The sequence below is a fragment of the Thunnus thynnus genome, chromosome 22 (genome assembly GCF_963924715.1).
Source record: "Thunnus thynnus chromosome 22, fThuThy2.1, whole genome shotgun sequence".
NCBI classification, from domain to species: domain Eukaryota; kingdom Metazoa; phylum Chordata; class Actinopteri; order Scombriformes; family Scombridae; genus Thunnus; species Thunnus thynnus.
The window spans coordinates 8,787,361-8,800,687 of NC_089538.1; the positions used below are offsets into that span (position 1 = coordinate 8,787,361).

Genomic DNA, 13,327 nt, shown 5'->3' on the forward strand with positions numbered 1-13,327 from the left:
TGAGCATATATTGGTGGATAGAGGGTAGGTACAGTATAGTATATCGGCTGCTTCTACTTATGTTTGACAGTGAGAGGATGTTAAGTACTGTACAAAATAGCAGAGGATGGTTTCGATCCATCGACCTCTGGGTTATGGGCCCAGCACGCTTCCGCTGCGCCACTCTGCTTGCTGTGAGGGAGGTGGAGAGAGAGTACGGCATTTGTGAGTTGAACTGTTTGAAATTCCTCTCACAGAAAGGAGCATTCTCACATAACAAGCTTCTATTGTGTCACGCTGAAAGAGGCGGAGGTATAGGGAAAAGGAAAGAGGGGCTGAGAGAGGGGAAGAAACAAAGCCTACAGAGTGAAATAGAGAGTAAAAGAAATACTGTGACAGTAGAGCCGGCTAGTCGAAGAACAGAGAGGGGAGAGTGTGCGAATGAGAAAGAGATGGATGTGGACTGATGGAGAAAAGGGAGATTTTATAGAAATCTAAGTTTAAAAAAGAATACATTTGTTAAGAAACTTCTAATAAAGTTTAGTCAAATGGGAAAGACTGTTATTTGTATGGTATATCTCAGCATTGATGAATAATACAATTTATTGCATTTATTTTGATTCAAACTCTTTTTCTCTGCACATATATCTGAATTATTTGTTCTCTCTCATTTCTGTAGTCTCTTATTCAGCGTCTTATATTCTGTTTATATTTATGAAGTATTTCTGTGGTGAATGCACTTAAGTGATGAACTAATTTGTATTTGCTTTGTCCATATGAGCTCTCCCTTCATTAGAGAGGGAGGCCCCCACATTGAACAGTCTCGCCTTTGTCTGTGACAGAAAATTAGGCCGCACAGTCTCATCTAGAGAGAAAGAAAGGAAGACAGACAGACAGAAAGAAAAATGGACAGAACCGAAGGGAATATTTGACACTACAGACAGGAGGACAGATGGAAGAAGAGAGACATTAGTAGACAAGTGATTCAAAAAGCTGGGACTAATTTTCTATACTTGCATAAAACCCAGTGGGTCAATGTACACCAGTGATATCAGTGCAACAAGCAACAAGATTACACAACAATATGATTCAAAGTCCCAATAAAGAACACTCAGTATACTGACTGTGTGAACTTTAACTAACAATCTTTGAAACAGCTATTAGTTCTTCTTTTTCCTAACATTTGTACGCTCTATAAAAAAATTAAAAAAAATAAATACAGTATATCACATACATGCCATGAAAACATCTTCAAAAGCTGAGCAAATCAATCGGAGAACATATGAACATGACGTCTTCTTTCATGAGATGAATGCAGTGTTTCATAAAATGTTTCATTTTTACTATTTTTAGTTTAGTTTAGTCTCCGGGAAGTACCTTAAACTGCACTGGTTCATTCTGAGCTGCAGTGATCCTGAAACAATGAGATGAAAGCACAAGACCTCAGCCAAACTGGTCTGAACTGGTCTGGGTTTGCTCTGCTGTGTGTGTGTGTGTTTTTTTTTTTTTCAAAAGCTTGTGCTGTCTTGCAAAATAAACTCTCTCAGAGGGATCAGACAAGGATTTATAGGGAGGGTCTGTGTGTGTGTGTGTGTGTGTGTGTGTGTGTGTGTGTGTATTCATGTGTGTGCCCTCCCCAGCCGTGCACACTCACTGTTACTAATCTATACTTCTAAACTTATTACATTGGTATTCTGGTGGGATAAGCTCACACATGTTTAAAGAATTTGATAGAATCAGCTGTAAATCACACATTTCATACTTAAGAGAACCATAGTTTCCTCATACTTATTTGACCTTATATTTGCAAATAATCAAACTTTTTGACCCTGAAACACTGGTGTAATATACAGTAAGTAATCTGTACCTTCTCCACTCTTCCTCTGAGAAAACTAGGGAGCAAGTTTTCCCTCCTTTCCTCTCTCTCTCTCTCCTTTCTATATGTGTGTGAGTGAGTGGCTTGCAGATGGATTTAATGATACTACCCCCTCCTCTCCTGCCGAGGGCATAAACAAGGTACGCTGGCCTCACAGTGTAGCAAGTCCTGTCATCTGTGTCTTCCATGAACCTCGACTCTACTGTTGTCATTGTTGCCGATGTGCAAAACATCTGAATCAATGTATTGTTTACGATATCTTAAAAGCTGCTTTAGTCCTCTAGAGTATGTCCTGGTTGTTATGGTTTTAAAGACTCAACATGACTCAAGCAACATGTGGTAAAAGCTCTGCGCTGTGTTTCTATTAATACCCCATGGCCATACTACACTCCAAATTTTGCTCCATATTCTGTGGCACCCTCAACTGATAAACATGTTTACACATCCCTTCCCCCTCTTCTCTCTGTGTCTGCCCTTTCCTCTCTTTCTTTCGGTCCCACCTATTTCACTAGTCACGCCTCCCCACCCAACTCTCGTTTCCTCATGCATCCACTCTTCCTCCTTCTCTTTTTTTCCAAAATCTCCTGCTATCTGTTATCATAGCTGCCTATATGCACACATTGTTTCCCTCATTCTATTAATCCACAAATGCAGAAAAGTTATTTTGAAGAAGAAGGGATAATGAATGACAGAGAAACGTGAGGAGAAACGTGTCTTTATTTTTACTCGTGAGGAGTCTGTGCACCTTCCTTCTAGGATCAACAGTACACTGTGTCCACATTAGCTCTGTTACAGCCTGACTCTGCCAAACACGCACGTGATTGGCGGCTGCGGTTAACAACAGAAACAGATGGGGTGTGTTTGAGTTTGTCTAAGAGAGAGGGATGATATCATGTTCACCAGCGTGCATTTGGAGATGACACAGCACCTAAACTCTTACAATAAAATATAGCTTCTATACATTGCTGGACATCTATTTTGGAGCTTCTAAATTTGCATCGAAAAGTTGCATCATGTTGCTGCACTTTCCAAAATAAAACTGAGGTTGTATCAGCAGCGTTATTAAATGTGTTACACTCACAGACCCAAAAATAGATTCAAAGCTGCCCGTGAGCCACCCACTTAATAAGATTTATCCCAGACCTAATTATAGAGGGGTCCACAAAAACGTGATTTTGAACGTGTTTATATTCAACTGTCTGCACCAAATGTGGCAAGATAGCAGGAGTGAGTGTGAAAAATGAAATAAACCTGCATTCTGTCATTAGTATAATTCCTCATTAATCTAATAAAGGTAAAATAGATGTTTTTTTTACATTTGCAGGAGACCCTCTGGAACTATTTTCAGGGAGATCTGGAGTCCCCAGATCACACTAAGAATCAGTCAGTCAAAATTAAATCAATTTTGTTAAACTGGCTAACAAAGTACCCTAATAAACTGCTCTAAAATGAGTGAAATTGTGCTTTTCTAATTTGGTTTAATGCTCAATAACACAACAAGTCATGAGACGTGAAAAAGAAATGATATCAGTGATATCATATCAACCACTTATTACAGAAAAGCTTAATTTGCCTTCTTTCATTAGTGGCTCTGTTAGCCAGTCATTCCATTAAATGAGCCCTCCCTCCCTTGGAAAAAGACGAGAAGAAGAAGAAAAAATAAAATAATGAATTTAAAGCATATTCTCTCATTGAGGAAAATGGCTGAACTGAAAAACTCTAAGGGAAAAACATCAAAAACATGAGCTACTCTTTCTCCTGCTATTCTCATCATAATCATTTGAAACACACTATTGACACACTTGTACATGACATTGAGATTTTCTGGGTGCTTTTCCTAGAAGTCTTCTGTCGCTGTAACTCTATGAAGGTCAACAACAGCTGGGGAATGCATCAGGCCACAAGCAGGGGCACGAGGACATAAGTGTGAACATTTTATTACCTTGCCATTATTTTAGCATCAGTATTTCAAAATGAATACATTTAGACATCAATTTTAACCCTTATTCTAATAACATTTTTAAAAACCTAATTACTTGGAAATTAACAGCAGCAATATCAACAATTTGACATTTTGGAGTGGGGGATTGACAAGTTATTTTCAGACCCTTACACAGAAAAGACTTGCCACTATAGTGTGAGAATGATATCAGACTGAATACTGTAGATTACTCAGTGAATGTATGTCTATTGTTGATTGAGGACAAAATGATGCAAATGAGATTTGTAGAGTGGATCAGTGGGAAATGGAGATGGTGGAAGTTGAAATTAGATTAGTGATGAATGGAATGGGTAATCTCAACTAATCAGTAGATCAATCAGTCAATCAAATGGGCTGATATCATCATGGCTTTCGACTGATTACATTCTCCTCAGGAAAACATTAGCAAACTGAATTTGTGGCAACAATTTTAACAGAAAATCTTAGCCTTACCGCTTTGTAATGAGGATTTTCTGACTTTCTGACTTAAAACTCTTGCAGACAACTGTCTTCAACCTCCATATCATCTCCTCTTTTACCCCTACTTACCTCAGTTTGGCCTTAAATGAAAACACAGGAGCCCCAGGCAAAGTAACTTTGAAGACCTGTACGTCTTGTTTTTTTTTCGTTGAAACTGGGGCAAAGGTTTAAACTGAGTAAAAACAGACACCAAAAACATGAGCATGTACTGAACATACTGTACTGGTAACTGATACTTACAGTTTAGTTTATTTGGGTCATTTTAAACATACACAACTCAAATACACATGTAAATAAATAAATGATAATAAGTCATTACTTTTGAAGCAGTGACAAACCAAAGCAAGTTCATACTGACTGAAAAGGTGTAGGCTGAAGGCTTAGCTTATTACACCTACCCTTTTTACATTCATTATTTTGTACAGAGCCCTTAAGATTTACTGTATACACTGAAAATGTAAGAAAGAAGAGAAGAAGGAAGATAAGAGAGGGGGGGTCCAAACGTCTCAAACTTTTGGGCCCTACTGTATGCCTATTACCCAAAAGTCCCAAACAAAATTCATATGCACATTAGTGTTCATACCTCAGTTTTATACTTGTTAATCATCTTACCTTTAAACATTTTTTAGAATAGAATAGAATGGCCATTTTTGATAATTGTAATAAGTATTTGCACTGAAGAATAGGGTGTAGTCTAATGTGTGTTTATGTGTTTGTTTGTTTGTTTGTTTGTTTGCTCAGCTTCTCCAGGATAGGAGACAGACAGAGATGGAGGGGGGAGGGGGAGCTCACTGAGTCCTCCCTCGGTAGGCGGAGAGAAAAGTCAGGCAGCTACAAATACAGACTGAGCCTCTTTGTAAAGAGATTAGAAGAGACCGAGGACTAACAGAAAATAAAGAGAACCACACGGATTTATACGCTACCTTTCACAGGTAATGTTTCTCATATCTCAGTGGGTTGACTTCCATAGAAGAGAATGTTAAACATCTTATTCAACTGTGCGTTGAAGGGTTTAAAGGAAAATACAATGCTGTCCTGAGTTCCTCGTGTCCGTGCGTAAATTATGACGTAAGATGGACTCCATTTCATCATCTTTGAAACGAGTCACTCTTTATCAAACTTTTCACCGGTAGTCCAAGTCGATGGCTTCAGACTTGTACTGGAATTTATTCGACGAACGAGTTAAATTTTCCAGATTATACGATTAAAAACACTTTTTAAACACATTTTTAACGAACCAGTCATATAAAAATAGGCTTCCGATACAATCGTAATAACAATGCACAATAGGCTAATTCATCGTTGCAATTGCCTAATAGTGGCCGTAAAGCGAGTCACTTTATTAGTAATAAATGGTAGATGAAGACAGTCATTTACGGTTATTAAATTAATCTTAATTAAGCTTATAAGGCTTAATTTCTAAATAATTAAAAAATAATAATTGTAAAAGGCACTGTTATTGTGAATATTTTCCGTTGTCCACATGGTAACCCTTGATTTGCGTCGTTTCTTCATTGTGCAAGTTGTACAAAATAATGATGTTTTGTGAATTGACAACGTTGTGGTTAAGTTCTGGTTAGGTTTAGGCACAATAAATAGCTGGTTAGTTTAAGAAAGACCGTGGTTTGGGTTAAAATTATCACTCTCGCGAGATCTTTCGAGAATTTTCGCGGGTCTGACGTTACTATCTAGACAAGCGTTGAACGAATCCTGCAAGTGACGGGCGCAATTTCATCAGACAGCTCAGCTACCGGACACAGCGGCAGTAGAAATAAACCTTTCCAAGAGTTGTCTGTCCATTTTAATGTTTTGTTACAGCAGCAAATGCTATAAATACAAAGTACTGTGTAAGTAAACAGGTTAGTGTTAATTTTCCAGCGGGTTTAGGTTTTTCTCAGCAGTTAAAGCTTTTAGCAAACGTTTAGTTCAGAACAGTTGCAAGCGTTACTTAGCAACCCCCATTAGTAAATTAGCCAATTTTATATGAGTTTGGCTTTTGTTTTCACGTCTTCACTAGGGTGTAGCTATACAACAGGTGTTAGACTAACAATACAAATGACCTGGGGGAAAAACCTTGTCCTCAAGAGGTTTTTTTTTCTCTGAATTAATAATCAGATTTTTGGTCTCATGTTTGGCTACATGTCAGTTTTTTGTGTTCAGGGCCCACACTCTGCCCTGGAGAAGAGACAAAGTCAAACTAACTTGACAATGTATTATTTTCTTCTTTTATCCAACCCTTTGTTTCTCAATCTCTTATCAAAATACCAGAATCCACCATGAATAAGGACACTGAGGTTGACATGAAAGAAGTGGAGCTCAATGAGCTGGACCCTGAGAAGCAGCCCATGACAGGCGATGTCCAGGCTGTCGGCGGAGAGAAAAATGGCAGCGTCAAGCTGAAGGTTCCTGAGGACGAGGTTACATTCACCGGCCTGTCTAAAGAGGAGCTGATGAAGGTTGCTGGCACTCCAGGGTAAGAGCTGCTGGACAACAGTTCCTATAAACACATACTAAATACAAGTCTTGTATTTTCATGTGACATAAAATCAACAGTCATTTTTAATATTCATTTCCTTCTCTGTTTAGATGGGTGCGTACCCGCTGGGTGCTTCTTATCCTGTTTTGGCTGGGCTGGCTGGGCATGCTGGCTGGAGCAATAGTGATCATAGTCCAGGCCCCTCGCTGCAAACCCATCCCTGATATGAGCTGGTGGAACGAAGGACCTCTGTACCAGATATCTGACCTTGAGGCCTTCTCTGAAGGACTGACAGGTAGAGTATAGAGTCATGTTCTGATTTTTTTGTTGTTGTCTTGCTGCTGTTTCCATGCTCATCTTTGTTTATGGTGTCATCCTTATTTTCCAAATCTCAAAGCAAAACAAGGTTTAGAGATTATTTTTACAAAATGCGCTGGTCTTGCTGTGGTAAGACACTCTTCACAAGGGTCACTAGTCTTGTGACAAGGTTTTAGGTTTCCTTAGTTCTGCATGGCTTATTTCAGCTGGATAGATACTGAACTGCTGACTAGGTTGACATTGAGTAACTTAAGGTCTAAAGGACGTAAAAACCTATGAGTCATTTCTTTCATATCTCTATTACTCAAATTCGAGGTTAAGGTTGAGCAACCCAGTACAGTTTTTTTTGTGTGTGTAAAGAGCAGATATCCAAGTTTTTTTCAGATCTTTTTTTTTTTTTTTTTTTTTTACTTAATTTAGACAATCATTAGCTTTCATTTTCTAATTTTTTGTTTTAACCATGTAGGTCTTCTTTTTAAGAGGCAGGAAGGAAGGACAGATTGTACTGCTGTTCTTAAAGTGAATTACTAGCGAGCACTCGGGTTTCCAACAGGCCTTGGGCAGAATTCCAACAACCACACGTGACGTTGTGCTGTTTTCACATAAAGGACCTCTTGTGTTCAGACTTCACATGGCCAGCAGAGGGTGTGAAGGGAGTAATTCACGTGCTACTGCCTTGAGTCAATACTTAGCAAAAAGAGCAGCAGTATTCACCCCTAAGTTTCCTATTTTTTTACTTTGCTGATTCCTGAAACCATGGAAATGTCTCCAGCCTTCTGCCCTCTCCTCCTAAACCTTTGACCCTGCTACCTTTCACACATCAGTTCTCTGTTGTCTTTCCCCAATGTGAAATTCCCACAGGCATGACATTTCATTCTTCCCTCTTCTCCCCCCTATTTGTCTCCAGGTGCTGAGAAGAAGTTAGAAAACATCAACCAGTTGAAGGTGAAAGGCCTGGTTCTGGGCCCTCTTCACACTGTCCAGGATGACAATCCCCTTACCCTGGAGCCGGGTAAGATTGACCCATCCAAGGGAACAGAGGCAGCCCTGGTTGCCTTGATGGAAAAGGCCCACAAGAAAGGTAGGTCGTCACACAACTGAAATCAGTTATGAGTTTAAAAGCTCAAATCATTTTTATGAGTCACCAGTGTTGGCTCATTCACAGTCAGTTGTAACATATGTTATTTTGCTAGATTTTGTGGGAATTTGGACTGATACTGATCAACTCCAGGTTTTGTAAGCAAACTTTTTTGTTTTCTTTTCCTCTTAGGCATTTCTGTGGTGCTTGATCTGACTCCAAACTACCGGGGAGCTTCTCACTGGTTCCAACAGAATGATCTTACCGAAGTGATGGAGAAAATGAAGGTATCATCAACAAACACGCATTATTTACTGCGATCCCTCATTCACTGACTTGAATTTTGTGAAAGTGAGACACTCACTCTAAGAAGTATATGCCATGTCATTAGCCTGTTCTTGCTGCTGTTGTCACTAAAATGCTCATGTTCTCTCCCAGGATGCAGTGGACCACTGGGTGAAATTGGGTGTTGATGGCATCAAGATATCTAACCTCAGTTCTCCCGCCGCATCTCCTGATTGGTCAAAGCTGCAGGCTGCTGTCCAGGGCAACCGCAGTGAGGAGACCAAGAAAAGGTAACAACAGCTGCCAATTTCTGACTTCCTTTGGTTCTGCATAAGTAGACAAATCTGTGCAGGAACACTGAATGTTTCATTTGAAAGACTTTTGAATAAATTTAGCTATTTTCTTGCAGACATAAAAAAGCATTTTTTTTGCACAAAGACTGTACTAGTGTGATAGTATAGACACCCTTGAATGACTATATAAATATAACTGTGCTGCATGGAGGAGAGAGGCATTTAGAGTTTAGTTGGGTGTGAGTGATTTAATTCAAATATTAGGTGTTTCCAGAAGCTACAGTTAGCATTTATTATTTTGCTAGCAGACTTGCCCTGCTGCAGAATTTGTCGGACTGAACCTTCTTAGGAAGGTTAGGAGGTAATTTTAGAAGCGTCAGTAAAAGGCGGAGATTAAAAGCATTCCAGCGCTGCAGGGGACTGTGGGTGGGAGTCAGGGAGAGACAGATCAACCAGGAAGGCATCCACAGGCCAGTGGCGTATAGTGACACCTTGTGGAGGATTTGAAGAATGATACAAAATGGGTCAGACTTTTCAATGATGTATATCAAAATGCTAAAATTCTTTACATATCTTTTTAAAACAGTGTAAAACAGTGACTTGAGTTTTTCCCCTCTTCAAACGTGTGAAACAGTATCAGCAGTATAATCTTTTTCCCTGCCTGCTCTGTTGCTCTGTAATGTGACTAATTTCACCACATTCTGTTTCTCTCAGGTTGCTGATGGGTGTGGTTGAAGGTATTTCAGCTACAGAGGTGTCTCAGCTCGTCAACACCTCTGGTGTAGATCTCGTCCTGTCTGACCTGCTCAACACTAATAAAGGAGGTAGGCAGGAGTGTGTGTGTGTGTGTGTGTGTGTGTGTTTACTTTCTTATTGTCTAATTAAAGAAATAACAATTGCACAAAAACAAATGTCCATTCTTGTATAAAAACCAACCAAGTTGTTACAAAATGGTGCATCACAGGTGATAATTTGACCTGTATATCTGCAGGTGTGGAGCAAATCAAGGATATGGACACCCTTCACTCACAGCAGAGAAACGTGGGCTGGGGTCTCGGTGCCGCCCAACTGCACCAGCTGTCTAAACAGGCAGTTTCTCAGGCTATGATCCGTCTCTACCAGCTCCTGCTGTTCACCATGCCCGGAACCCCAGTGTTCACCTACGGAGATGAGATCGGCCTTCAGGCACAGGTAAGCAATAAAACACACCAGGTATTCAGATGTTTCAACAACCTTACAGCGGTTGCAGGGTGTAACCTCGCTTCTTTGTTCCCTCATTAGGGTGCAGAATCTCCCAAGATGGTTTGGGACATAGAGACGGAACCTGCTTCAGGAGCTGTCGTCAATGAGACTGCTGAGGTAAGACTGTGTTTGCATTGAATGTCAGTGTGGACATGTAGAATGTCAAAAACATTCATTTAGTTTGTGTTTGTAAAAAATGTCCTCAATTCTCACGTTAACAGGCTGAGCGGAAGGAGCGCGTTGCTGTAAGGAAGTGGTTTAGATCCCTCAGTGAACTGCGAGGCAAAGAGCGCTCTCTCCTCCACGGGGATTACTACTCTCTCCACTCCTCCGCCTCCTCCCTCGCATTCCTCCGTCTGTGGGACCAGAGCGAGAGATACATAACAGCTGTTAACTTGGGATCAGCGACCGAGACGCTCTCACTCAAACTGGCACCTACAGGCAAGTTCAAAAGAAATGTCTTAAAATGGATTATCTTCGTGTTATTTAACAGGAAGTCAAAAAGCATCTGCTCATGCAGTAACATACACTAACAGATCTCGATCTTATAGTTCTCTTGTCCATTTTTGTTTAACACCATGTTCTTTGTTCCTGCAGAGAATGTAAAGTTGCCAGCCACAGCCAAGGTCCATCTTTCTACTGACCCAGAGTTGGAGGCAGAATCCACAGTCAGCTTGGACAATATCAAACTGGCTCCTGGACACGGGGTCCTGCTGCAGTTCCCCTATACAGGCTAAAGATGGCGCCACACATTAGGAAAGCTACCTGTAGATTTAGACTTGTTTTTTTAAAAAAGAAACTAGTCTGTCAGTCCTAATCCTGAAGGAATAAGGTGGCATATTCAAAAGATACAGAACATTTCTTTTTATCACAACATATAGGACTTTCTATCAGTTTATTTAGACAGAAAAGTCACTGAAAAATCTGAATGTTGGGCAGTACAAACTCGGTTGGATTGGTTTTTTAGGTTTTATAACTTTTTTTTTTTTTTAGGTTACTTGTGTCAGGAAAAGATTCAGGCCTTTTAGACATGGACTCATTGAATGACCATTTTGGTCTTTTGTGATTTTTGTTGACTCCCACTACATTGTCCAAATGTGTGACAGACATTCCATTCTTGTTCTTGGGCATTTTTTTTTTATCAGTCCTTGTGGGGTTTTTTATGATACATTTTAAGAGACTTTGTTGTATTAACAGTTTTGTTTGTTTTCCATGGACTTTTCTCTGTTTTTGTCACTGAAAGGCATGTATTGCACAGGAAAAACAAGTTGACTTTGAACGTGTGTGATGACTCTGACTGTGGTTTCAAAGTATTTTAAGAGTGCTATTAAACAAAATTGTTGCAAATGGCATCAAGTCTGTCAACTAAACTGAATAAGAAATGAATAAACAGAAAGTTCTGTACCAACTTCTGTGTACTGCTCATGTTTCCGTGTTTAAGTCTTCTTTATGCTGAAGATGATATCAAATGAGGGGTTCACTATTTTCAGTACAGGTGTGTGTAAGTGTGTCACAGATGTTAACAGAGGAAGCACGTCTCTGTATTTTATCACCATCCTCAGATAGGTTTTATAGGCGCGTTGTACCAGACTCAAACATGTACGTTGTGCACATACCTACGAGTTACACTAAATGGGTCATACCCTGACTCTCTTAAAGGAACTACTCTTATCAACCCCTTTGTAAAATGTCACATTTTCAAAATGTGGCAGGGAAAATGTCTTCATTTTAAATGATAAGCAACACTTTTGCCCCAGCTAACTTGCAATATATATGTATGTGTAAAAAAAAAAAAAAAAAAAAAAGTACCACTGCTTCAAGTTTTCTCAGTACAGCATAGTTCTTAGTGGTTTCTGAAACTTTTCTCCTAAATTTAGTGATTTTGTGAGTGACATAAACTTCCTGACAGATGAGTCAGCATGACAAAATTGGGTAGATGAATGAGAAATACTAATACTTTCCTTACATACTGTACTTCCCACAGCTGCTTTTTTCAATAATTTATCTTGTAGAAAAGGACTGGATTCACTGGAACGCTTTGTGAGAGAAACTATACACGTTTGACTGAAAAACTCACATTTATTTCCTTTCAATTGCAATTTTTGGCTTAAATTACCACCCAGTGGAAAGGATGCTATAGATAATACATAGAACTTGGAGTCTGGTTCAGATATAGTATAGTCAGACGGAAACATTAGCCACAGGAGGAATGTGCCATACATACTGTCGATGAATGATACAATGATAAAGTTGTTTTGTTATTGACACAACTGAGATGTTGTGAAAGATTAAGATGTTCTGTTATGTTATGATGGCACAAGAAGGAGAGAAAAAGAGCGAGAACAAGATACTGTATGAGCTGGAGCCCGGCCTGAAGTCTGTGGGCAAACTACTCCAGCATCTGCCTTGAAATGAAGGGACAACCCTGCTTTTAATCAGTGGAACGTAAGCGCTGTACTTAAGTACAGTTTTGAAGTCATTGTTCTTTACTAGATTATTTCCATTTCATGCTTCATTGCTACTTCTACAGCAATGTGTGTCTGAGGGACATATGGTGCTTTTCACACCACTACATTTATTTCACAGCTACAGTTTCAGATCACAGCAAAATATCATTTTACATCCAAAACATATCAACGTCTTATATTAAGTATTATAGACTGAACCTCCCAGCAACCAGCTACAGCATTATAAAATAACAACGGTAATAATTATCCAATAACATAATGTACTGTATACAGTAAGAGGACATTGTGAGAGGAGACATTCTGCATAATGAGTGCTTTAACTTTTTATTTTTATGTACTTTTTGTTAATAAACCTTTGTCATTTAATCATTTAAAAGCTTTTTTCAGATATAAACTTTGGCTTTTAATGATGTTTTTTTGAAAGTGTAGTATTGCTTCTTTTTCCTTTACTTGAAGTTAGGGGTACTTCTTTCACCTCTGCTTTTAATAACAGAGAATTTAGAAGAGAAGGAGACAAAGAAAGCAAAATCACTATCACTATCTTCATATCACTTTGACAGAAGATCGATCGCTATTAAATCACCTTTTAGAAAGTACTTTTCGGTTATGTAGTTGTTTTTCTTTAATGTAACAGTGTCCTATTTATTTATTGCACAATTTGCAATGATTATGACAAACATATAATGTAATGATTGTTTTCTACTGGTTTTGAAAATGTGCCATTGCCTCTTGTTGTGTTGATTGACATTTGACCTATATAAGTATTTTATAATCCCATGTGGAACCAGCCAAACTGGTATGACACTAAAAGAAAAGAAAAAAAAAACTAAAAACATTCATATATTAACTAA

At 39.0% G+C, this 13,327-nt stretch overlaps 1 protein-coding gene and 1 non-coding gene across 4 annotated transcripts; one reads left to right on the top strand and one right to left on the bottom strand.

The window, feature by feature from the left end:
* Positions 1-97: 97 nt before the first annotated feature.
* Positions 98-169, bottom strand: trnam-cau (transfer RNA methionine (anticodon CAU)). Its single transcript has one exon. It is a non-coding gene; the product is annotated as a tRNA-Met (tRNA).
* Positions 170-5,116: 4,947 nt separating this feature from the next.
* On the top strand, positions 5,117-11,416 carry slc3a2a (solute carrier family 3 member 2a). Of its 3 annotated transcripts, none has more exons than XM_067579335.1 (11): positions 5,117-5,248; positions 6,585-6,789; positions 6,903-7,087; positions 8,018-8,191; positions 8,381-8,475; positions 8,627-8,763; positions 9,481-9,590; positions 9,758-9,957; positions 10,048-10,125; positions 10,230-10,449; positions 10,606-11,416. In XM_067579335.1, exons 2-11 carry the CDS (start codon positions 6,593-6,595, stop codon positions 10,743-10,745), a joined length of 1,536 nt encoding a protein of 511 aa, XP_067435436.1. In that variant the 5' UTR covers positions 5,117-5,248; positions 6,585-6,592; the 3' UTR covers positions 10,746-11,416. The 3 variants fall into 3 exon arrangements, with proteins under 3 accessions (XP_067435436.1, XP_067435437.1, XP_067435438.1); XM_067579336.1 differs by lacking the exon at positions 5,117-5,248 and adding an exon at positions 6,040-6,163; XM_067579337.1 differs by lacking the exon at positions 5,117-5,248 and adding an exon at positions 6,043-6,175.
* Positions 11,417-13,327: the final 1,911 nt, after the last annotated feature.